This window comes from Trichomycterus rosablanca, chromosome 15 (assembly GCF_030014385.1).
Source record: "Trichomycterus rosablanca isolate fTriRos1 chromosome 15, fTriRos1.hap1, whole genome shotgun sequence".
NCBI lineage: Eukaryota > Metazoa > Chordata > Actinopteri > Siluriformes > Trichomycteridae > Trichomycterus > Trichomycterus rosablanca.
The window spans coordinates 29,327,795-29,355,188 of NC_086002.1; the positions used below are offsets into that span (position 1 = coordinate 29,327,795).

General features: G+C 39.9%; 1 protein-coding gene and 1 long non-coding RNA gene across 3 annotated transcripts; one reads left to right on the forward strand and one right to left on the reverse strand.

Annotated features, from left to right (window-relative positions):
• The first annotated feature begins 5,541 nt into the window (after positions 1 to 5,541).
• LOC134329119 (uncharacterized) lies at positions 5,542 to 26,631 on the forward strand. Its single transcript, XR_010014774.1, has 11 exons — positions 5,542 to 5,891; positions 12,839 to 14,057; positions 14,253 to 15,189; positions 16,574 to 16,746; positions 20,877 to 21,149; positions 21,234 to 21,405; positions 21,523 to 21,938; positions 22,745 to 22,864; positions 24,176 to 24,247; positions 24,339 to 24,483; positions 24,627 to 26,631. It is a non-coding gene; the product is annotated as an uncharacterized LOC134329119 (long non-coding RNA).
• LOC134328820 (uncharacterized) lies at positions 8,068 to 11,837 on the reverse strand. Of its 2 annotated transcripts, none has more exons than XM_063010050.1 (8): positions 11,004 to 11,837; positions 10,275 to 10,880; positions 9,940 to 10,163; positions 9,779 to 9,849; positions 9,524 to 9,684; positions 9,185 to 9,436; positions 8,737 to 9,096; positions 8,068 to 8,640 (listed from the first exon to the last, which is right to left on the reverse strand). In XM_063010050.1, exons 6-8 carry the CDS (start codon positions 9,239 to 9,241, stop codon positions 8,428 to 8,430), a joined length of 630 nt encoding a protein of 209 aa, XP_062866120.1. In that variant the 5' UTR covers positions 9,242 to 9,436; positions 9,524 to 9,684; positions 9,779 to 9,849; positions 9,940 to 10,163; positions 10,275 to 10,880; positions 11,004 to 11,837; the 3' UTR covers positions 8,068 to 8,427. The 2 variants fall into 2 exon arrangements, with proteins under 2 accessions (XP_062866120.1, XP_062866122.1); XM_063010052.1 differs by having other exon boundaries at positions 10,275 to 10,449; positions 10,544 to 11,837.
• Positions 26,632 to 27,394: the final 763 nt, after the last annotated feature.

Here is a 27,394-nt window from a genome sequence, read left to right on the forward strand (position 1 = left end):
CTTGTTTAGATTAGGGATAATTAGGAATATCTTTTGTAGTTATTTATTATAGGATTTTTTGTATTTATTGTTGTATTTACACTGTTTTGTATTTACACTATTTTGTCTTGCACTTTTTGTACCGTGTTACACCGTGATCCTAGAGGAACGCTGTTTCGTTTCAATATGTACTTGTATGTAGCTGAAATGACAATAAAACCACTCTGAATCTGACTCTGACTACATACAGCAACAATACATACTGTATACTGGATAGTGCACTAGTGTATACTGTATACCTAATTCTGCACCAGTATATATTGTACACCACATACAGCAACAATACATACTGTATACTGAATAGTGCACTAGTGTATATTGTATACCTAATTCTGCACCAGTATATATTGTACACTACATACAGCAACAATACATACTGTATACTGAATAGTGCACTAGTGTATACTGTATACTTAGACAAATTGTATAAATGTAATAAATATTGCATTTCTGTTTTTCTTTAGTAACACATAAAGGCTGCTTAAGATTATCATTCACACAGAAAATCTTCTCTGGTGTAGATTCAGGTTACACTCGCGACTTTGAACTCAGAAAGTGAGAGATTTGGAGGAGCAGTTGAACGAGGCATTGAACACGCTCCGGTTAAAGTGCAGGCGAGATCAATTAGTGTGGAGAGGAAGTAACGAGGATTTAGAGATAATCGCGGTGAGTATAAGAATATAAAACTGTAATATGTGAATGTTATAAATCTGACTTCATGGAGGAGTGTTTAGGATAAGTTTTTAATGTCTGATACTTTTTTCTGTATATGAACTGTCTGAAAATGCGTCACATTTAACATGATTATTTAGGCCTCCACACCAACACGGATATTTTTTTACACTTTTTTCTCTATTTTGTGTTTTTCTCTCATCCACACGAACTCACAAACCCACAATTAATGAAAACAGGATAAAGAGATTTCTGAAAACTGCTTCTTTGTTTTCGTCTGGATACTAAAATGTAGCTTTATACAGATGTTGTGACGTCAGCGCGCTCGTATATACATACATGCAGGCGGTGGACAAAATAACAGAAACACACAATCAATAATAAACATAAAACATCAAATAATAAACATGTATGAGAGGATTACATCAAGAGTTCAAACTTTACTGAAGAAAGGTTGGAATTCATTACTGATAATGTGTCCACGCTGTGTGTGATTATAAAGATGTTTTATGGAGGATGTTTTACTGATTTAAGGTTAGTATAATCTCATGGTGTGTTAGTGAAAACATTCTGAATGTGAAAACTAATCAGAATCAGAAGTGAAGTGTAGAGTTAAATGACTGAAATTACGTAGATTTAAAACTTCTAATAATTATTTATTAGTGAAGAGGTTAAAGGACCATCTAAACCACTTCAGAGACTCTTTTACTGATCTGAGGTAGTAATTCTGGGGATTGGAGGACAATCCAAACTGTGTAGGACTACCAGGATTTTAAATAAAAGATTTGACTTAAATTAACTAAATTATCTGCTAGCTGAGATACAGTAGCTGTCTGAGTCCTTTGTCGTGTCCTTGGAACTGTTTGTAAAATGTAATTACCCCTGAATTAGCCAACATGACGTCTGTGTTAATAATTAAAACTTGCATGTGATAAAGTTGTTGGGTTTGGTTACTGTGTAATAAGAGGAGTGGAGTGAACATGCTAATACCAAAATAGCTTTTCTTAAACAAGCTAAAACCAAAATCCTAAAGCTTTGTTTCTATTTCTAAATATATTAAATCCTCTAAATGTAATACATTTTGCCTATTAAATCTTTCATAAAGTTTCCAGGTTGAATTAGGATGAAAGAATCACAATTCAGATTTAAACATTCAGCCATTTATTTGTTCCTTTATGTTTGGTTTTACCTGTACCCCAGTGTGATGGAGGGTGTGAGACCAGATTCACCTGAACCCAGCTGTGACTCCATGAAGAGCGACCGGTCAATGGAACCTCCACTTAACTTTGAAGATGGAGGATGTTCTACTGATCTGAAGTCAGTATAAACTCATGCTCTAGTGCAGTTTTTCAACGCTTACCAATTCAATAAAAAGTACTAATGAGAAGAAACAAAAAATGTTTTAATAACTGGATGTTAGAATGTGCTGGTGTACAGAAGGGTTTTGTATAGTTCTTGATGCAGCTTTATCATTATTAAGTCATTATTGTATAATTGCTTTTTCATCAGACAACAAAAGAAGAAATTAAATGTTACTTACAGAGATCAGTTAAAATCCATATTTAAGGTTTGTATGTATTTTAATGCACATTTTAATGCACATTTTAATGCACAATTACTGTTTATTCATTTAATAAACTTAACATGCAGAGAAAAATAATAAGATATTATACTAAATGCGTCACAGCAACTAGTTTCAGTATAATGTTAGAACTACATCATTCATTATATGGTCACATCACTCAACTTTCTTTATTACCTCATGGTGCTTATTGTGATGATCTGTTCCTCTAAATTCCTCAACAGGAACTGGAGCTCAAAGTCATCAACATTTTAAAGAATGAGCTAAACAAGTTAAAAAAGCTCCTGAATGAAGATTACCCAGCATGCTCTGAGCATGAGGTAAAGGATGTGGAAGATCTGAATAGTTTCAGAGAGGGGGCGCTAAAGATCACACTGAATGTTCTGGAGAGCATGAACCAGACAGACCTTGCTAACACCCTACAGAGTAGTAAGAGATCTAAATACTTAAATTAAATACTAAAATTCTTTACCTAAATGTCTTTAAATATTACAACATAAACATTAGATAAAAGGCACTGTAACTTTTACTAAAATGATCTAGGCTTTTGATTTGTCATTAGATTCTATAATATAACGATTTACGAGCACAAGGTACTTGACATTAGATGAGAATTATAACTATGATATTGGTCAGTACATCTCTACAAATCAGTCACTCATAAAGATAATTAGGGCTGGACGATATGGCTAAAATTTATATCACAATATAACTTCTAATTTCGGTCGATACGATATAATTCCGATATCGATATGAATAATACAAATGTCAGAAAAACTGCCAGGAACACCAACATTGAAAGGCTGTACCTGTGAACCTCTGAAAAATTTATTTGCAAAGTCTATGAAATCTCACCCTTTACAACTACTGTACATAATATTTTAGAAATAATAATAATAATAATACAAATAAATTAGCTTTCACCTTTTACTTGTATTCAGCATTTGCATACAGACAAAAACACGACATCATTCTCATATAAACATAAGCTTTGACAATATATAATATAATATATTAACATATGTCTTAACCAGAGGTGGAAAGAGTACTAAAATATTGTACTCAAGTAAAAGTACTATTACTTTAATGAATTTTTACTTAAGTACGAGTAAACTTACTAGTCTAAAAATCTACTCAAGTAAAAGGTAACTCATTTAAAATGTACTCAGAGTAAACATTACTTAGTTACTTTATTAACAGCAGGGGGGGGTCTCTCAGGCTGTGAAATCTACTATAAGTACACAAAAAACAAAAAAAAGTACACTCAATTACAGTAACGCGAGTAAATGTAATTTGTTACTTTCCACCTCTGGTCTTAACTAACTTTAATCCACAACATGGACTGATTCTTATTTGTTTATAAACATTTTCGAATAAACATGCTCAACCAGGATAAAGAATATAAAAAGTGCTTAAGAGTTGCTGCAGAATTTGCTGCAGCAGATGTTGTGCTTAAAGAATACAGAAAAAAAAGAGTATAGTTTTTCCTCTCTTATCAACTATTTCTACTGCTTCTTTTTTAACTGTGGATGCTCGTTCACTCACAGCTGTTGAACTCATTTTGCCGCTAATATCTGTTGTAGCGTGGTGTAATCAGAGCGGTAACGCTGAGCACTGGCTTCGTGCCTGTGGCATACGTCATCACGCACTGACGTAATATATATCGATTGAATTTGTTTAAGAATCATATCACCATTATTGAAACATTTTCTATCGCGATATATATCGATATCGAATTATTGTCCAGCTCTAAAGATAATAAAAGTTTACAGTTATAAAGGAAAATAATTTAGAAATAAACTAATTGAAATATTACATTATATACTGTGTTTATTGATCATGCACTAAAATATGAATCATTGTGTTCTCTTTATTAGAACTGTTAGTCCCTGTATATCAGAAAAAAATCAAATCAAAAATTGAGAGAGAAATGTAAAAGAATCAGTGAAGGAATCTCCCAGCATGGAAGCTCAGCACTTCTGAATGAGATCTACACAGAGCTCTACATCACAGAGGGTTGAAGTGGAGACGTCAGTAATGAACATGAGGTCAGACAGATTGAAACGGCATCCAGGAGACCAGCAACACAGGAGATTCCCATCAAATGCAACGATTTCTTTAAAGACACGTCCATCAGAACTGTGCTGACTAAAGGAATCGCTGGAATTGGAAAAACAGTCTCAGTGCAGAAGTTCATTCTGGACTGGGCTGAAGGAGAAGCAAATCAGGACGTCATCTTTCCATTTCCTTTTAGAGAGCTGAACTTGATGAAGAAGGAAGATCTCAGTCTGATGGAACTTCTTCATCAGTTTTTCCAAGAAGTGAAAGGTCTGCCATCATTAGACTGTGATGCTTATAAAGTTTAGTTCATCTTTGATGGTCTGGATGAGTGTCGACTTCCACTAGATTTTCAAAATAATGAGCGATTGTGTAACATAGCAAAGTCAGTAAAAATGGATGTGCTGCTAACAAACCTCATCAAGGGGAACCTGCTTCCCTCTGCTCACCTCTGGATCACCACTCGACCAGGAGCAGCCAATCAGATCCCTCCTGAGTGTGTAGACCAGGTAACAGAGGTACAAGGGTTCAGTGACCCTCAGAAAGAGGAATACTTCAGGAAGAGGATCAGTGATGAGAACCTGGCTGGTAAAATCATTAAACACATAGTCATCAAGAAGCCTCTACATCATGTGTCACATTCCAGTTTTCTGCTGGATCTCAGCCTCTGTTCTAGAGAGAATTCTGGATGGAGCCGAGGGGAAAGAGATCCCCAAAACTCTGACTCAAATGTTCACTTACTTTCTGATCTTTCAGAGAAAACACAAGGAACAAAAGTATCATGGGAAATCTGAGCCTGATCCACACCAGACCAGAAAGACGATACTGGCACTGGGAAAACTGGCCTTCCAACAGCTGGAGAAAGGAAACCTGATCTTCTATGAGGAAGACCTGACAGTGGTCTTCCTCACAGAGTGTGGCATCAATGTCAAAAACACGTTAGTGTACTTGGGGGGTGTGCACTCAAATTTTTAGAAAGGAGTTGGGGCTGCACCTGGGTCAGGTCTTCAGCTTTGTGCACCTGAGTGTTCAGGAGTTTCTGGCTGCTTTATATGTATTTCTCACCTTTATCAACAAAAACATGTCTGACTTTCTGAAGAGTGCAGTGGACAAGGCCTTACAGAGTGAGAATGGACACCTGGATCTTTTCCTCCTCTTCCTCCTGGGTCTCTCACTGGAGTCCAATCAGACTCTCTTACGAGGCCTACTGCCACAAACAGGAAGTAGCTCTTACAACAAAAAGGAAACAGTCGGGTACATCAAGGAGAAGATCAGTGAGAATCCCTCTCCAGAGAAATCCATCAATCTGTTCCACTGTCTGAATGAACTGAACGATGATTCTCTAGTGCAGGAAGTCCAAAAATACCTGAATAGAGAAGGTTCTGTTCATCCGTCTGTCTCCTGCTCAGTGGTCAGCTCTGGTGTTTGTGTTGCTTAACTCGGATCAGGACCTGGATGAGTTTGATGTAAGGAAACATTATCCATCACATGAAGGTCTTCTGAAGATCCTGCCAGCGGTGAAAGAATCGAGAAAAGCTAAGTGAGTAATTTAACTACATTAATAGTCAAATGTACGAAACTGAGAAGGTGCAAAACTACAGTGTTGCAGTCTGATCTCAAAACTTAAATAATAATGTTGTGTTTCTGCAACACCTACTAACTTGCACTCTGCTATTTTTACTGAGTATAAAATCTGATTTGAAATCATCAACCACAGAGCTCCAAAAATATCAAGACTAAATTATTAATGCAAGTTTAGTCATAAAGAGAGAAATACATTAATAATAAACAATCTTTTTAAATAGAGACATTAATGTTAGCATGAAAAGGACGCTCAGGTAGTGCAGAGGTAAAGTACTGTACTTTAAACCACACTTGCTGAGATCTGAGGATGTTAGTATGGAGTGAATTGATCTGACTGATGTGTAAATATGTTTTCAGGAGAATAAATTTTACTCTGATAAACACTGTAATAATAATTAGATAGTTTTGCTGTACGACAGTAGCATGAATCAGACGTGAATAAACAGCTCAGTTTACATAAGCATGATGTGTAAATTACATGTTTAGACTTGTGCACTAGTTTTATACAGAATGTAGAATTTCAGCTGAAAGCAGAAGCAGAAGTATTTGTACCTCTAACCCTAACCCCCAAATTAGTGGTCGGTACGCTTTGGTCGTTGAAACTAGAGCCCGAGGCGAGCAACTTTGCCTCTTGCGACTTTTGCGCAGGACCTAAGGGGGCCGAGTTATAGGCGTTTGAAATTTCCAAAAAACGCATGTAAAATCCCATAGGGAATTTTCGTAGATTTATCGTAAAGTCCACGGGGCCCCTAGAGACACAGGACCACCTTTGGGCGGAGCCCCCCGGGCCGTAGTATTTTTGAAAAATGTAACGGAGTACCCACCCCCTTCCGTCGGCGAGATTGAAATGCTGCGTTGACGGACTCCCGCCACCGTGTTGCGGTCAAAAGTTCTTCGATGGACAGTGTGACCCGTGAACCCTGTACGACTTGGTGATAAATCTGCTAACCCCGAACCCGGACGGCCCACCAGGGGTCTCACTCCCCAAAAATTCACCAAGGTGTCATGGGCCCCCAGCATCACCAAATCGTCCCTGGGGGCCCAGGGGGAACTTTGGGTCGGACGACTCGGAACGGGCTGGAACTCGCTCAGCTACCCCCAGGGGCCGTGTAAGGGTCATCGGTCACGACGAAACGGCCGAAAAAAACTAACTTTTGAACCGTGCCACTACGTGCCTCGAAAAGCACATCACGCGCACCGGCTCGCAGAGCCCGACGCGGCTGCCCGATCGGGGGCTGTGGACCGAACCCGGAGTGAGAATGCCAACCCTAACGCGTGACGTGACGTACGAGGGCGGTGTGCACACACGGGACATCCACCTCGGCCGTCGGGAAGGGAGGAATCACCAAAGTGTCAGGTAATCGCCAAAGTGTTTGGCCGAGCCCAAGGGCCCCCTACCTCCTACTGAAAGAGCCTGTGATGAACTAAACCCAGCACAGACACATGGCCGGGAGCGCGGACGTGTCAATTTGGAGAACCGAGGCCAGGAAGGTGTGTCGGAACCCAAGGTGGAAGACACACCCTGTAGGGTGCCCCAGGGCACGAGGGCGGTGCCAGGTCAGCCTGGAGTGGTCTCGGGACCCTCGGAGGGAAGGATCGCAAAAGTGTAGTGACATCGCCAAAGTGTCAAACTGCAGCGCCTGTTGCGACTTAAGCCTAGCCCAGCCCCCAGGATGGAAGACACACCCTGTAGGGTGCCCCAGGGCCCCCCGGTACGGATCCGGTGGCGTCTGGGCCCTCGGTTCGGCTGCTGGCCCCAAAAAACCACTTCGGGGATCCGAGACGCTTTGGTGATTTTATCCCTAACCCTAGTGTTTTCCATCGCTCTGAGCTAGAAGGACGGGGACCGTGCCGTACGGTGCGTCTCGGCACGAGGAGCCCCACGGTACGGATCCGGTGGCGTCTGGGCCCTCGGTTCGGCTGCTGGCCCCAAAAAACCACTTCGGGGATCCGAGACGCTTTGGCACCGCGACGCCCTCGCAGAAGCGCGCCTTTCGAATGGACCGTTTGATGATCGGACGGAGCCGTGTTTCGGTGTGTAGGGGACAGATCACCGAACCGTCTCGGATCAGCCTAGCGACTCCGTTCCGTTTCTGGGGCCCGTGGCACCAGAGAGAGAGAGAGAGAGAGAGAGAGAGACAGACCCGTCGTGATGGCAAACAGAGACTTTAATCACAAACCCTAACACGCAAAAACCAAAGAAGGCAATCGTTCACAAACAACGACAAAACATGGAACTACTTACAAGCAGTGACAAAAGACAAACGATACGTTACAGTATTGGCAAACTAAAGAAACCACTTACAAAGAAACGAAAAAAGTAAACAACTATTCAAAAGTGATGACAAGAGACGGTACTATTTACAATCGATGTCGGGAACAGACAACTACGTACAGGTATTGGCAAACTTCCAAGAACAACTGCCCCAGAACTGAACGTGATCGCGAGGACCGAAAAGAGAAAGAGGCCCAATGGACATCTACACGTTGACCTAGAACGTGGCACTGGGTTCAAGGGGCATCTCCTCCACCGCCGTCTTGTCGTTCGAGGAGGAGGAGGAGCTCGAAGACAAAGAGATCATCCTCAGGCGGACGCTGGGACGCCCCGAACAGATGATGGCGTCCATGACCTCCTCCTTCACCTTGACCGGGGTGCCACAGTACGAGTGGTCCGGAGAGGGCCCGATCCCCAACACCGTGTAACCCTAGTGGGAAGAGAGAGAGAGAGAGAGACACACAGAAGGTTGAGACGAGGCCTAGGCTCTCGGTGACGCGCTACGGTCTCACGTAGTGTCTCTCACCGATGGAGGACTCCTCTCCGCCTGCACGCCCACGGACGTGGGCTCGTCGGAATCGGAGGAGTCCCGCGGTCGGATGATCCTGGAGCGCTGGGCCCTCTGCACCCGGTGGCGTTCGGGGGTCGAGCTCGCCACCTCCTCGTCCTCCTCTCCAGAGTCCTCGGAGCTGGGTGCGGTCCGTCTGCGCGAGCTTCTGCTGCGGCTGCCGGAGGGGCCGGCGCGGTGTTCGTCCTCGCCCGCTGCCTCCTGGAGTCTGGCCTCCTCGACGCTATTGAGAGGCACGTAAAACTTGGCGGCGACGGACTCCAAGTGGCACATTGCCCTGTGCACCGCGAGCCTCTTCCTGGGGCTGAGGTTCTTGGTCTGAGAACAAACACAAACGAAGAAAGAAATCAAACTCTGAGACGTGGTCACGCGTGCGTGGAGAAGAAATCGAAGACGTTGTACTCACGTGGTGCACCATGGAGGTACGGAGGTTCCTAAAGGTGTAGGAACCCCCGAAGCCCATCCTGCTCCATTCAATCTTAAAGTACGACAGTACTTTTTCGCACCTGCCACCCGCAGAGTTAAAAAAGAAATAAGGCGACTCCGAGCCGGGGAAATTCTCACGGGCCACGATCACGCCTTCCAGCCACTCGAACTCGCGAAGGCTCAGGCTGAGCTGTGCGTGTCTGTACGTGGCGGCACTCTTGTGTTCCTCCACCTGCGGGACAGTGACACGGGACAAGGCGTCAGCCGGCCTGAAACCGGCACGGGACCTAACTCACGGGGACCCCGACACAACACTCACGTCTATAGTGACGTGGTCCCCATCCACCTCTGCGTTCTGCACCTCCTCCACCTTTAAGTTCTTCAGCACGCCGGCCCTGTGACCGGAGATGGACACAAAGTACCCGGTCAAGAGTCCAAACACCTGTCGCAGGTTCTCACCGACACCGTGCTTGAGGGATTCTGCGGGGAGAGAAAGGAAAAGAACAGACACTTGGATAGGGTCCGTCTCGCACGCGCGAGATCGGGCGAGAGAGACGCGTGCGAACGCACTCACCGATCTTGGCCGGTAGAATTAGGCTGGCCTCCCTTCTAAAGCACTTCAGATCCTGCCCGGGACCATGTTCTCTGTGGGGCGAAAAATAGCACGGAAAGGGGTTATCGTCACGGCCACGGTCTCCACGGACCTACCGTGAGGTGTTCGGGCGCGATACTCACTGGTCGCCTGCTTGCGGACGGACTGTCTGTGGCAGGTCACGTCCTTCTGTATGTCTCTCAGCCTGAGCTTTATCTCATTACGCAGCCAAATAAACTGTACGCCATTCAAATTTAAAGTCTTCCTTGGGACGTACGATAGGAATTCAAAAAATTTACGAAGGCTCATCAGATTACATCGTATGGTGGTGGCGGCCAGCTTGTCTTCGAGCAAGACTCTGATCCAACTGAAAAACAGACGTGAAAGCACACGCACGCACGCACAAACACACGCGCGCGTAAATCGGCGAGGAGGGACGAGCTCGCACGGCGAAGCAGGACACGTGTCCGATACTCACTTTCTGATGCAGCTGTGTGAACTTAGGAACCCGAAGTTCCCCTTGATGAGTCGGCCCTCGCCGGCGAAGATCAGGAATCTCCTCATGTGGGTGACGGAGCCCTTGCCATTCTCCAATTTCTTCGCCGACGGGTTTGTCCCCACACAGTGGCTGAGGAATTCCTGCAGCAACTTCTCTGTGAAAGCGAAAAGAATGGCAAAGTTAAAGACGATGCCTCTGGCATCTCGTGGGAAGAGGTCGTCGCGTACGGACAAGGTGGACGCACTCACCGTACACGGGAGACTAGTGCTCCTGAAAGTTCTCGCGTCTGGAGAACTTCTGCCTGAGTGACTTCTTAGGACTACGCGACACCAGCCTCTGGAGACGCCCCAGCTCGTACAGATTCTCTTGACACTGTACTCTGGGGCAAATCCCCTGAGGCACGAGGCCCAGCCGGGCCTCCAGCTCGGTCACCCGGCGCGCCAAGGCCAATGCGATTCGGTGTTCGAGAGACAAGAAAGATCACCCACCTTTAGGTCGCCGTGCACCGTCAAGTAGTGCCGGTCTAACCGCTTGATGGTCTTACTCTTGCAACCGGGCACACTGCACGTGAATTTGTCCCTGATACTGAACAGAAAGAACATGTGTTTTCTTGTGTTCGACACGACGCATTCGACCAATTACCAATTTCAATGCATTTTCAATGCATTTTCAATGACGTGTCAAAGGAATTTTCAGGCTCATTCTCACCGCCCGCTTGCCAGCTGCAACAGCAGGGTCTTTTCCTCGGTGTTGCAGACCAGATGAAATTTTAACAGATGCTGGGACAGGTTACAATAGTCCACCCCGCAAACGGGGCATCTCTGACTACGTGTCATCATCTAAACGTCACAGAACACGATGAAAAACATTCTGAGACACATAAAAAACATTCCACTGACCCTTACACCTCACCCTGACCATGACCTCAGTGTTTAGGGGCTAACCCTGTTCCTCGGTCTGACTTTGCCTCGGGTGGCATCTCTTGTCCCTAAAAGTGTAAAAACATGACGTTAAAATCCTAATAACATAAATCTATCTATCTATCTATCTATCTATCTATCTATCTATCTATCTATCTATCTATCTATCTATCATCTATCTATCTATCTATCTATGTGTAAAAACATGACGTTAAAATCATAATAAAACACAAAAAAATCTATCTATCTATCTATCTATCTATCTATCTATCTATCTATCTATCTATCTATCTAAGTGTAAAAACATGACGTTAAAATCATAATAAAACAAATAAAAACCTACCTACCTACCTACCTACCTACCTACCGTATCTCGTCGCTTTGAGCTACACGGGAAAGGGCCGTGCCAAAACCCTAGTGTTTAGGGCTAGGATCACCGAAATGACCCAGATGACCTAGTGGTTTTTCTCGATTTACAGACACACCGAACCTCTGGACTTCACCGGACTCTGCCACGGCGATGCCCTCACCGAGCTGCACTGTACAGCCGGAGCGTTCGCCCGTCGACTTTACCCTTCGGGCCGGACGGACGTGGCGTCATCGCCGCCTCGCCGAAGGTCGCTTGGCCGTCCGGTGCGGCTCGGACGACCTCCGGCACGGATCCGGTACCTTTCGGGCCGTCGATTCGGCTTCTATCCCCAAAAAAACACTTTGGTCATCTGGGACACTTTGGTAATTTTGGCCCCTAACCCTGTGTTCTTCGTCACTTTGAACTAGGAGAACGATGAGATGATGTGTTACGCCTAGAGGGAAGGAAACACGAACTCGCTTTCGAAGATTTCCTATCTTTCAACTCGGGACAACACAGTGTCCTTAGGCTCGGGCCTCATGGCCTCGACCGGGCCCGCGACACTCGGGGCGCTCGTGTCGGACCCGGACTCGCCGTGGGTGCCCCCAGATGACCTAGTGGTCATCTGGGGGCACCCTGCTGCGCGTCGTATCCGAAGCCCGGCCCCCTGAGTGGGCGGGAACAGGAAGTAGCCTCGGGGAGGTCCTACGGACATCGGACCCGGACGGGAGCGCTCGTCTCGACGTCCCGAGTCGCGCCAACCGCTTTTTATCCCGGACCGAAAACGGCTGGTTAGTGACTTATATCACCAGTGTCACCTATGACGACTTCTATCTCGGGCCCCGACCGCCGACCCCTCGGGCCCACGGTCACAGCACTCGGATGTGTCGCTCGTACGGTGGCCCCGCACGCCCCATGCAATTTCGGTGGGCCTACGACCTCCGCTTCCCTCGCGGGACCCCGAGACGACGTCCTCCGGGCCTAGGCCTACGGACGTCCGCGTCGGGGGCCGTATCTCGGCAACCTCTCGACCGCGGGTCTCGGATATGTCGCTGAGTGGGCAGAAAATGCAGGATTTCAGCAATGTTAGCATGTCCAGAAATACGGTTAGGCGGAGAAGTAAAGACTTGTCAGACAAATGAAAACAGCAAGTGTTAGATAAAGCTTGTGCTTTTGATTTTTACTCGATTGCATGTGATGAAAGTGCAGATGCCACGGACACTGCACAGCTGTTAATTTTTTTACGAGGAGTTGATGATAATTTTTGCTTTAAGGAGGAACTGCTTGATCTCCGGAGTCTAAAGGGGACAACTACTGGAAAGGATGTTTTTGAAGCTGTGTCAGATGCAATTGACCAGGGTGGACTTAAATGGGACAAACTGTGTGGAATAACAACGGATGGGGCTCCAGTAATGACAGGCAAGTGCAAAGGAATGGCATCTATGGCATGCGCCAAGGTGCGGGAGAGCGGAGGTGAGGCTGTCAAAATGCACTGCATCATCCACCAAGAAGCCCTCTGTGCCAAGACAGTCCAGCTTGGCGATGTGATGAACACAGTTATAAAAACTGTCAACATAATTTGGCACGAGGGCTCTACCACAGAGAATTTTAAGCATTACTCTCTGATGTCGATGCTGAATACGGGGATCTACTCTACCATTCTGAAGTGCGCTGGCTCAGTCGTGGCTTCGTGATGCAGCGGATTTATTCCCTGAGATCAAATATCGACAAGTTTTTGAAAAGGGCAAGAAAAGGGCAGACCTCTGTATGAGCTCAGTGACCCTTTATGGTTGGCAGCAGACCTGGCTTGTTTAGTTGATCTTACTGATCACTGAACACCCTGAACAAGAAACTATAAGACAAAGAGCAGCTGGTACCACAGCTGTATGAGCACTTGAAAGCATTCCGTGCGAAGCTCCGTCTCTTTGAGTCACAACTGCGCAACTTCAATGTAGCGCACTTCCCCGCGCTGAACGAAATCAAATGCGCATTTCCAAAGGCCAACCTCTCTGCTAAAATGGGAGAATATGTGTCTGTGATCACATCTTTCATTACAGAATTTAGTCGGCGCTTTCAAGATTTTGCTGTCATTGAGAAGGAAATCACACTGTTTGTGGCTCCATTTTCAGTGGATGCAGAAGAAGTGGAGGAGAGTCTGCAATTAGAACTGATCGAAATGCAGTGTGATGATTCTCTGAAGAATCAACATCAGCTACCTGACTTCTACCAGAGCTTGGAAAAGGCCAAGTTTGCTCTGATGAGACACCACGCAAAACAAATGATGAGTCTGTTCGGCTCAACATACATCTGTGAGCAGACATTCTCTCTGTTAACGCTGAACAAATGCAGATTGAGAACCAGAATGACCGACAGCCATCTCTGTGACGTCCTTCGCATCTCAACCACTAAACTTACTCCTGACCTGCCAGCTGTCCTACTGACCAAAGCGCAGCATCACTGCTCCCACTGAGCGCAACATTCTTCCCATTACAGGTGAGTTAAAAATATACACACAGTTTTCATGTATTAATAAGCCCAATTACTTATAAATTATAAATTCAGTCAATTAAAGTTGATGATAATTTTTAACAAATGTTAGTTAATGTGTTAACAAGCCCAATAATTGATTTGTGTAATAAGCTTGAAATATTCACATCCCCTATTTCTCTTGTCTCTCCCTTCATACAGGACACTGAAGAGGGATCAGCACCCTAAGAAACAATCTGAGGCTGTCACTGAGAGAATGACCGGTCAACCTTTTTGTAAAAAAATTTAATGATAATCTACTAATGGAGAGCTGTGATGGTGATGTTCAATTATCAAATGTAATTTACCTGCATTTGATTGATTTTGCCAATATTCATGCATTAGAAGTGCGACAGTATACCTCACGTCTAGTGAGTGGCCCAGTCCTTTTTTTTCTGTATGCGGCCCTCAGGAAAAAAAGTTTGGACACCCCTGCCCTAACCCTACCCCTAACCCTAGCTCTAACCCTAGCCCTAACCCTACCTCTAACCCTAGCTCTAACCCTAGGGTTAAATATTGTTGGTTTATTGTTTGTTTTTCTTTTAATCTTTTTTATTATTATTTTTTTTTTCCTTTTATTTTCCTATACAACTGGACAATAATGTATTGATGATCTCTAAGTGATAGGAAGCCCTTATAGGATGCTCCGCCCTTCATTTGTGAGAGTGCTCCACCCCAAACGCTCTTCAAAGAAGAAAGGAGCACCATAGAATCGCAAGCCAACAGTCCTCTGATGAAGCAATAACTTTTGCGAAACGTCAGGATACAGAGGATATAGTAAACCACAAATGGTGAAGTTTTTATAGATATTTTTTAGAGAGAATCTTTAATAAAGGATTGCTGCTTCCAACCGGTTGGGAACAAGGATAACTCTTTTTCATGGCTGGCACATGACAATGGACTGCTTTTCTTTTCTCTTTTTACTAATCATCTTTGCTGTAAAGGCTTTTAAGAGACTGCATCTGGGATTGTTTTTAAAGAGTGAGTACTCACAGAAGATCTTCCTTCCTTGATAAAAAAGAACTAAAGCTGCTTGATTAGAGTCTCCAGCTGGTCTCCCTACAGATCCTAGTGAAAGTGGTCATATGAGTTTGGGAAGGTAAGAAAGCTGTTTGTTTTATGTGCTTTCTTTCCTGCTTAAACATTAAAGGCAGTAATGGTTTCTCTTAAAAATAGATTCACTGTGTTGGAACATTTTGAGCTGAATGGGGTGGAGCAGGAGCAGAAATTTACACATGGAGAGATTTTAGCTAGAACAAACTTAGCCAAACAAATGTCCAAATGTTATTCCAAACTGATCCAAACCCTACACCACAGCATAATAATAGAAACAGCATTACAAACAAGTAATTTACCTAAGGGTATGGACAAGCAGGTGGACAAACTTACTCAGTTTATTAAACCTGCATGTCCAAACCCGACTGTTTATCAAAAAGTGAAGGATAACACTAGTAAATGGATGATGACCAATATGTGTATTTTAAAGGAACATTATGCTTTGGTGATGGAGGATTTGTTGAAGGGGATCACTAGTTTTGAACAGGTAGAGTGGGATATTGCAATGAGATGAATAACCAATAGATTTAAACATAAACTAAGGGAGGGAACAGTAGAAAAAGCAAAGCAACAATTGTTAGTCTCTTGAATCTGTTGACTCTCATAGAGAGGACACAGGTTCATCGATTCCACAGGAACATACTGATAATTTGCAGTAAATCTCCAGTATGTCCACAGGTCTTGCAGTTTTCTTCAAAAATACCAAGGGATAATCCAGTAGAACAGAATGAGGCCAACTTCTGTGGGACAAAAATGGTGTGTGCAGAAATACATCAACGAAAAATTAATAAAACCAGTACGAAGTAATGTAAGTGTATTAGATATGGAGGACAGTATTTCTAGGTTTTCCCAGGAGTCATCCGATGGGACTGTCCAAAAACATCTTTTGGAACAGAGTAAGGGGGCAAAGATCAAAACAAACCTTGTGAAAGCCCACTCTGAATCTTCCCTCGATCGCTCTTGGCCACGGTTGACTCCATTGAATCAGGTGGAATCTGGAAATAAAAATCCAACACGAAATTTGATGCATGACATTAGAGATTTTAAAAATCCAAATGTCATTTTCTACCGACCAACTAAACACCCTAGAACAAATAAAAATTTTTTAGAATGGCACATGAAATAGTCAAACCTATAGTTTTTATAGGAGATTCCAATTTGGCTCGTATTCCGTATTTTGACCATAGTGAGGTTCAAGTAGATAGCTTTCCGGGAGCAAACTTTCTGCACATCTCTAAAGTCCTACAGAAGTTGACCTCTAACCCTCAGACTCAAAAAATAAATCTATCATTGGGTATTAATAACAAGGATAACATGTGGACAAAACAGCTAAAAACAGCTGCAGGAATTATGGAGGGTAGCAGAAGTAATATTTCCAAATGCAGTTATTTATACTCCCCTAATTAATTTTTCTGATTTGTTACCAGATTCTCAACAAGAAAAAGGTGCTAAACGCCTTCATCTGGAGACATGGCAATCCACTGCAGGACCTCAGTCCTCTCAGGTTCAGGGTCGACCCCAGGGATCCGGTCCATTGGACGAGAGAGACGGCCGTACAGATTTTTAACTTCTGGCTGGACCAGTTAAACTTTTAAACTCGGTGAAGTGCTCAGCACCTGTACAGAAAAATATCAATTATATTATTAATCTGTCAAAAACATTCCATCTTACTGAGGCACAAGTACGGCTTTTAAATAAAGGCCTTACTTTTGTTCCAGTGCCGGACAGAGGTGACCCTGGGTACCTTCAGAGGGATGTCCACACTTTTTGAAAATTTTACATTATTTTCAGTATGAGCCAAATAAAATACATAGTGTGTACCGTTTACAAATGCATCAAATTGGGACCCTTCAATAAATGTAATCAGCTCACTGATTCGTAATTTAATTAAGGATAACATAAATGTATTTTTTAACTCTTCTTTTGATAATAAGGACGGATCCGACAATCTGATCCTGTTTGAACACAAGGCCCTTAAGGAACTGCAAAAGAACAGGGACATCATTATTAAACCAACGGATAAAGGCTCTAATATAGTAATTATGGATAACAGCAGTATGTTTTGGAAGCTAAAAGACAATTAGATAACACTAACCATTATAGGCCCTTAGAACAATCATTACAGCAGGGTACAATTTCTATGCTGGTAGGTATACTTCAGGAGTTGAGAAAGGTTTCATTAATCGACAACAGAAGAATTATTTAATTGGTCCAGATACTCCTAGATTAAGACAGTTTTACTTATTTCCAAAAATTCATAAGGATCCAAGTAAGTGGACGATTCCCTCTGAGGTTCCTCAGGGCCGCCCGATTGTTTCGGATTGTAGCAGCGAAACTTATAACATTGCACAATAATATATTGATTTTTTTTTTTTATCCCATATCGCAACTTCATCCGAGTTATCTTAAGGATACTTATGATTTTATTGAAAAAATAAAAGATACAATTTTTCCATCAACAGTGTTCTTATTCACTATAGATATTGAGAGTTTATACACTAATATCAATACTGAGATTGGCTTACAGGCAGTGAGACGTTTTTAAAAGTATCCTGACCCATCCCATCCAAGTGAATCCATCTTACAATTATTAGAAATTAATCTAATTAGAAATGATTTTGAGTTTGATTCTAAACTCTATCTACAAATACAAGGTACAGCAATGGGTAAAAAATTGCTCCAGCTTATGTGAATATCTATATGGCAGAATGGGAAGAAACACTTTTTGAAAAATGCAAATATTTACCAACACTTTATTATCGATATCTGGATGACATTTTTGGCATTTGGTCTCATGACATGAGTCTATTTGAGCAATTTTTAGACTTGACTAATTTATATCACCAACATATTAAAAATAAGGCACTAAGAAATTATACTAATGATTTTCTAGATACGTTTTTTTTTACAGAAACAAAGGAGGAACAAAAAAAGTTGCAGACTAAAGTATTTTTTAAACCAACCGATACTCATTGTCTCCTACACAAATCTAGCTATCACCCAAAACATACCTTTAGAAGCCTAATCAAATCTCAGTTGATTCGCTTTCATCGAATCTGTTCTATGCGGGAGCACTTCGCTGAGGCATCTGGAACCCTTTTTAAAGCTCTAAGAACTCGTGGTTATTCTAGACGCTTTCTTAGAAACATTAAATCAGAGACACTTAGAAAATTAAGGTCGGGAACATCGGTTATTAAAAATTTAGATATGCAAAACATGATCCCACTTATCACTGCCTATTCTGAACTGTCAGGATCTCAACAGACATTTAAAACAAAAATTTCAAGTTTTCCAATCAATTCACTTACCATTGCAAAACTACCGTCTGGTGTCTGCCTATAGGAAGAATAAAAATCTAAAAGATCTCTTGGTCAGATCTAGGTTCACCTTGAGTCGTAAAATGTTGCCATCTGGTGGAGTAAATCATTACCTACAGGCCAAGTTTTTGAAGGTGGAAGAGTGGGGCTATCCAATTACCCAGGAGATTAATTTACATTCCCAAAATGTAGTATATGTCATTGTGTGCATGCATTGTGAAAAAAAAGATATGTTGGGGAAACAAAATATTCAATGCAAATAAGATTAAAACAACATTTATATAATATTCAAAATAAAAATATTCATACTCATTTGGTGAGACATTTTGGGGAAGTGGGGACGTCTCATTTGAAAATAATGGGATTGGAAACAAATAAAACATGGTCTACTCATGGATTTTTTTCTGGATTAAAACCTTATTTTCTTCTTAAAGCACTTATAGTGTGAGACGTCCTCTATTGTTTTTTGATCCCCCAAAAAATCCTTTTGGTTAATTTCATAATTGGACTTTTGAGTATTTTATTTTATAGTTTCAAAAATAAAGTTTGTGTAGGGCCCTAACCCCAACATATTCCACTAACCCTAACTCATCCCCTCTATTTAGGGCCCTAACCAATCCCTCCCATCTAGGGCCCTAACCCCAACCTATCCCTTCCATCTAGGGCCCTAAACCTAACCGATCCCCCTAATCCAGGTTCCTAACACTAACTGAGCTCTCTAATCTAGGGCTCTAACCCCAACCTATCCCTTCCATCTAGTGCCCTAAACCTAACCGATCCCCCTAATCTAGGGCCCTAAGCCTAATCTAACCCTCCCATCTAGGGCCCTAACCTTAACCGATCCCTCTAATCTAGGGCCCTAAGCCTAATTACCCCTCCCATCTAGGACCCTAACCCCAATTATGGTCCAAATCCTAACCATTTGTCCGGTGCCTAACTGATTACATAATTTTGCTATAAATATAGAAAAATTACACATTTTTTATATTTCTTTGCAGTACATCTTGCTTCCCACTTGGTGGAACTCTATGACCACAAATAAATGTCATGACACTCACTCGAAAAACAAATACAAGTTTCATTAAATTATTGTAAAAAATACATTAAATTTATATAATTTGTAGACGTTTTACACAATTCTTCTATAGTCCTACAAAATTATTACATGAAAATGATATAATGTCCTGCTAAATAGGTAAATTGAGTACAAATGTTTTTTTTTTTAACATCTAATCAAATTACATAATTTTTCTAGTTACAAAAATGTAAAAAAATCTTTTATACTATCAGGTAAATAAATATAGGTTCATAGACAATTTGCAGATTTCTTCTTTGCTCTCAAATCAATATCACGTTTTACTCCTTAATTACACTTAGAATCAAATTGTAGTTTGAATGGATTAACATCATTTTACCTTCACAAGACAACCTGTGGAAATAAATAAATAACCATTTTTACCACAATTTATCTAAGATTTTATTATAACTTTTTATATTAACTTTATTATAATTTGTAGAAAATGTACACAATTCTTCTATACTAACACATCAATATTACATAATAATTATACTGACAAGCTACAAGTTATTTCTAAAACTTTATTACAAATATGTAACTTTTCTATAATGTGTAGAACATTTACACAATTCCTCTATATAACCACATCAATATTACATAATAATTATACTGCTAATTAGGTAAATATATACAGTAAAAGATTTTCAATTCATTGAAAAGGTTAAATTTATTTATAAAACTTCATTAGAAATATGTAACTTTTCTATAATGTGTAGAACATTTACACAATTCCTCTATATTACTACATCAATATTACATAATTATACTGCTAATTAAATAAATACAGTAAAATATTTCCAATTCATTGAAAAGGTTAAATTTATTTATAAAACTTCATTAGAAATATGTAACTTTTCTATAACGTGTAGAACATGTACACAATTCTTCTATATTACCACATCAATATTACATAATAATTATACTGCCAAATACAGTAAAAGATTTTTGGGCATAATGTCAATTTCATTTAAAATACATATTTCTTCTACCGTTTGTAGTAATATTACGTATTCCTTACCCTAACCCTAAATATCAAATCATTTTAAATAATACTGCTAGGTAGATGAATTGGGTTAATGCTGTTCATTTCTTTACTTCCACAGGCTTTTGTGTGAGTTTTTTTTTTTTAACATTACTACCATTTTCTAACCATTTTCTAACCCTAGCCCTAACCCTCGTGTTGAAACTTGTCTGAACTTGTTGAATTGTCTGTGTGAATGCAGGTTTTCTTTCCAGTAAACAATTTTTGTAAAGACAATAATGGTAAGATGTGTTCACTTTTAGCAACTCAGTATGTAGGTTTTAAGTTTATAATTCTTAATGTGTAATTTTTAGGAAAAGCAAGGGCATAGGACACAGAAGAGATGTCCTGCAACATACATCAGCACTTGACTGTGACACACAAGGTCTCAGACCCGAAGGACAGAAAGATTCTTCTGAGCCAGCACTCCAACAGGTAATTCTTTCTCCGATAGAGCTTTCTAACATGATGTGCTTCACAGAAAGCTTTCTGCATCAAGATACAGCGGACCTCTAAACTGCCCCATGTGCCCAGCAAGAGAGCTGACTCACCTTGATCAGCATTTAGTAAAATTCCACAAACCGCAGGTAAACTTATCATATACTTTCAATTACAACCCAACTTTTTACAAAGACCTTACATTAATTAACCCTACATTTTCATTCTAAAAGGCCACTGAAATGAAGGAAAGAATAAAAGCAGCAAAGAAAATGTGCATTAACAAAAAATTGGCTAATTATCACAAACAGCAGGCAACTGGCAGCATAACAGAGGTCACTATGCTGAAGGAGATAATCAGAAAGAAACAAAGGAAAATTTATTTTCTAAGGGCTCAGCTAAAAGGTAAATAGCACATGACTCATTAACAAGTTAACTTTGATCTGCATACTTACACTAATACCTAAAACCCTCAGAAAACTGTTATTATGGTTAGTTGGTGTGTTTTATTTCCTTTACTAGGGCAAAAAATAAAGAGCTTAAATAACAGAGGATCTCAGGACTTCTCCAGTGTTGGGGAAAGATCTGTTCATTTCAGTCAGCCAAATGACAAAAAAAGTGGAGGCAAAAGAAAGAAAATACAACCATCCTCACCTCATTCTTCCAGTGATGCTGAAACACAATGCTGCCCCAAACAAGCTGTGGAAAAACCTGGAAAACAAAGAGCCACCTCGCCATCAGCAGATACTTCCAGTGATGATGACACATCTTCCAGCTTCAGAGACTCTGTAGAAAGACCTGTACAGCAAGGAATAAAAAAAAGAAAATGTGTTTCATCCTCACCAGATTATTCCAGTGATGATGAAACCTTTACTCGACTCAAAACTCCTGCACAGCACCCTGGAAGAAAAGGAAAGTTCACATGAACAATCTTTTCGGTAATTATACTGTACATTGTTTCTTCCAAGAAGGAAAATAATAATAATAATAAAAAAATTTACAACAATACATTGACAATTGTTTGTGATCGTATAGTGGATAAAGATCTTTGACTAGTAGAGAGAGTTTTATTTTTTATTTTTTTTCTCGAAGCTTCACTGAACAGATTTACATTTTGTGACATTTTAGGACAAATGACAACATACCTGCATAAACACACATACAATCCTTTAATTTAGACTGTATTCTGCAACTGCACAAACTCTATAAAGATAAAAGAAAGATGAGATTAAGCGCTTTCGCCCAGTGTAACGCGATTGGCGCAAAAAAAATAATCTGGAACTAAAGTTACAAACTATTAAATATGCGCCAATATTTGACAAAAATCACATCAATCAAGTTACATGACCGATATTACAGATCATGTTTGTAGTAATTCACTTTACAAGTACATACTGTATGTCCCTTTTAAAATATAAAATAGCTCACGGAGCTTTTTAACACTGCTCACCTCCAGCCATGTACAAAGCGCCACTGGAGTAAGGAAAGCGCTGAGGGACAATTATAGGAGCTTTGCAGTTGCGCATGTGTGAAGCAGGGAATTGTAGTCCATTAAAACACATATACAACATATGAACTCATTATTTTTAGAAAATACAAAAAACTAATAGTAATCGTGTATTATAATAGTATAATATAATATAATAGTATAGTATAATAATGAATTAACTGTGAACAAATAATTTTGCTAGACTTCATTAAAATAAGGGTATTAATATTATAACTTTTTAACTCTGTTACACAGACATGTTCACATCAGCCAATCCATTATGAAGTTGGTCTTTTCCACACTGTCCATGGAGCTCAAGTCACTGAGCAAACAAATAGCTGTTCATCAAGAGACTGTGCACGAGGAAAAAAAACGGTATGCTTACCACCAAAAATGCTATTTTACTGCATGTTATCACAATCCAAATAACAACACATACATTATTCAGATATAACATTTACATCATTTTCATATGAAATATAGAAAAGTTGTGTAATGTTTAATACATTAATGTTATTTAGATAAAACATTTATATCATTTTAATACAAAATGGATATAACATTTGCATCATTTTAATATGAAATATAGAAAAGTTTTGTAATTTTTACTACATTAATGTTATTTAGAAAAAACATTCCATCATTTTAATACAAAACGGATATAACATTTACATCATTTTAATATGAAATATAGAAAAGTTTTGTAATTTTTACTACATTAATGTTATTTAAAAAAAACATTCCATCATTTTAATACAAAACGGATATAACATTTACATCATTTTAATATAAAACAGAAAAGTTTTGTAATTTTTCTGCAATTTCATTACACAGTTTTTATATTTATTATGATCAAAGTCCAACTTACAACAACACAAATAATATTTACATATAACATTTACATCATTTTAATATAAGATTTGTAATTTTTACAACACAAATATAATTTAAATATAGCATTTACGGTAATTCACATTAATTTAATATAAAACAGAAAAGATTTGTAATATTTATTACATTAACGTTATTTAGATATAACATTTACATTATTTTAATATAAAACAAAAAAAGTTTTATAATTTTTCTGCAATTTCATTAAGCAGTTTTATATATTTATTATGATCAAAGTCCAGCTTACAACACAAATATTATTTACATATAAAATTTGCATCATTTTAATATGAAATATAGAAAAGTTTTGTCATTTTTACTACATTAATGTTATTTAGATATAACATTTACATCATTTTAATATAAAATAGATATAACATATTTACATAATTTACATAATTTTAATACAAAACGTAGAAAAGTTTTGTAATATTTACAACACAAATATAATTTAGATGTAACATTTACATCATTTTAATATAAAACAGAAAAGATTTGTAATTTTTCTGAAATTTCATTAAGCAGTTTTCTATATTTATTATGATCAAAGTCCAACTTACAACAACACAAATAATATTTACATATCAAATTGACATCATATTAATATGAAATATAGAAAAGTTTTGTAATTTTTACATGTACATTATTTAGATATAACATTTACATCATTTTAATATTAAATATAGAAAAGTTCTGTAATTTTTTTTGTAATTGTATTACAGAATTGAATACTTCCAGGTTTTATTATTTACGTTGTGGAACAACAATAATAACAATGTGTCTGCTTCATTTTAGAGCGGCTGATAAGCTTAGATGACTTACAAAAATTCAGAGAGGAAGCAATGAATACCATTCCAAATATTTTGGGTGAGAGAATATAAACCCACTTTTAACATCAGCACACTGATCCATGTACTTCTCCACATGCTTACCTGTCACTTGTCCCTTTTTCTTCCAGATGGCTTAAAAGCTGCACCTGACAACATCAGCCTCCGGCAACTCGTGATTGGGTTTTTGGCAGTTTATGCAGGTTGCATTTCAGGGCACCGTTCCTGCGTCTTTGCGAACATGACCTCTAAAGACATCGTCAGCTAAACTGGAAGGTGACAACTATGTTAATAATGTAAATGTTGAAGCACCTCATGAGGGACAATTGCCTGACAGTATGATTAAACCATTGTCCTTCAGTGAATCTACATTTGCACAATTAGCATCTAAGTGTTTCGATCATTTTTTGTGCTTTCAGATATGGAAGAGCACAAATTGCCCTCACTAAATCTGAGTTTGACTGGTTTAAAGACTTTGCCGATCTACACCCACAGATGCCACGCTACAGGGACAGCTGTGACACCCTTTTTTTTTTACCAGAACGGGGTCTGAAATCCGAAAGATTTCCAATTTTGTTTCCTTGGCTTGGGTCTATGCAGGGTTACGAAGGGACACAAACATGACAGACATACGGTCATCTGTAGCCACCCACGGGAGTAATAGTCTTGTGTTTACTTCACGTCATCATTTATTTTGCTGTGTTATAATGTCAATCTTGTGCACAGGCTAAAAATAATTTAACTCAAGAGGAGCGTGAGAAAGTTGTTGAAGCAATGTGCCACAGCTTGAAAACATCTGACAAATTCTATGTGGCCAGCTCGAGCCCGGCACACACTGTTAACGTTTGCTCGCTAGTGAGTAAAGCCTGTGAAGTCAACATTCAGGAAGGAGAAGAGCCAGGCCATGGAGACACTGAAGACACGGAGTACTGCAGGTACAACCAGATTCAAAACCAGGTAAACGGTGATAATCAGAGGAGGATCAGTGAGGAGCAGACCCACACCCAGCAGATTCTGTCCAACAAAGGATCTGAGGGAGAAGAGCTCATGGAAGAATCACATGAGAGTTCTGAGACAGAAGAGTCAGGTGTTTGGCCTCCTGAAAGTGAAGATGAGCTGATGCAGCTGGTATTCCTAAAACAATAAACGACACTTCAACATCAGTGGTGATTTCTCTAAGACTGCAAGTGTAGCAGACTTGAACAGGTCGGACAGCTCAGGACACCAACCACACAGAGTCAGAAACTGGAATCTTCACCATTTATTCTGAACATGACATGGGAGCACAATTAGCGCGTACACACACACACACAGGTGCACACTCTCTCTCTCCCGTATCAGCATTCACCATGCAACTGTGTAACTTTTTATATATGTATACAGTATATATTATAACCATACCTATGAAATTTTAAACATATAGTACAATAAGAAATATGTAAATATTATAATATATAGATATGTATATATTAACATTTTATAAACAAAAACAACAATATAAAAAAAACAAATTGCATGTAAATAAACATACATGACATATTACAAATAAAATCCGTACAAATTAATAACATTAAACAGTAAAACCACATTAAACATACCTGAACATGACATGGGAGCACAATTAGCGCGTACACACACACAGGTGCACACTCTCTCTCCCTGCACGAGGCAGAAAAATAAACTCATATTAAACACAAAAATCACGATTAAAATCACCACCTACACTTCGAATTTAGTAAAAAAAAAAAAAAAACTTCAAATCAATCACAGTGCTTTAATAGTATATTTTTAAACAAAATTTTACAATCTATAGAGCTCTAGAAACAACGTCACGCAGCTTACCCGTATCAGCATTCACCTTGCGACTGTAATTACAAATTAATTAAAAAATACTATTGCCACACAAGGAAAGCTCAGCTTTCCCTAAAATGTCAAAAATGAAATGGTCAAATATGTACAGTTGTGTTAACATTTCATTGACTACAAATGCGTTAGAACACGTTCATCTTGAAGACGAGTTTGTTCAGAATCAGCTACTTATCACAAATCGACTGACTCGAACTTCTCATACATTCCTGTAGCCTCAATGCATTTGCCCGCAGAAGCTGAGCGTCTCTTCACTTCGACATGGGACCGTGTCCGTGGAGCTGGCCCCCCATGTGGTCAGAAATGGAATATAGATATTATTATTCGTTTGTGCTGCGTTTGTGCCGTAGGAATCATCGTTTGTGCTGGCACTGTTTTAGAGAAATTAAGTATTATATTTTATTACCCGTGACGTCACCAGACCCCCATCAAAGGCCAAATTGCACCAAAAGCATCTCATTCGTTTGTGCTACGTTTGTGCTGGTTTGTGCTGCTGAAAGAAATATGTGTGCTATTTTAATTCTCAAGTTATAGGCTAAATCATGTATTTTTTATAAATTGAGGACATTTAGCCCATTAAAATGTTAAAATTGCATCAAAACCCTCTCATTTGTTTGACATCATTTTGTTTAACGTCATCTCATCTGGGTGGCTGTTTTTCATCTCATATCATTGGATGTGGATTCCACTTTGCACAGATATGTCAAAGCACTCAGCCATACTGCATATCCTCTTCAATATCCTCTTGAAACTAAACACGCAGTTTTAATTGGTTTTTGGTTTTCATGTTTTAATTGATATTCCTGCAATATACACAATTTATGGCAGAACATACCCAGCTAGCCTTGTAATTGTGTCCCACTTCTGGCGCAGCTCCTGTCAGCCGAGCCTGCCGCATCTGGTTCAGTGCCGGCAGACCGTGTCGACTCTGACTCTTTTTGAATGACTGCCCAGAATCGGGCCAAATATACTGACCCAAATCCAGATGCCAGATCTCCGCCGACTCTCCCATAACTGGGCCGGAATCGCCCCCAAAACACTGCAATTACATTTATTTACCGTTTTCTTCTCCTTTCACATCCTCATAGATAAAATAGTAGATTTATGCTACAGATTAACTACAGATTGTGCAGCAGAAAGTATTTTATTAAGATAATTGCAGCAAGTAGTATAATAATAATAATCAGAATATTATAAATAATAATCAGAATATTATAAATTAGACCAATTATAAAAGTGAACCAAAAGGACAGCTATATGAATACTATATATAGAAAATAACATATAATTGCATAAGAATAATAATTATAAAAGTGAACAA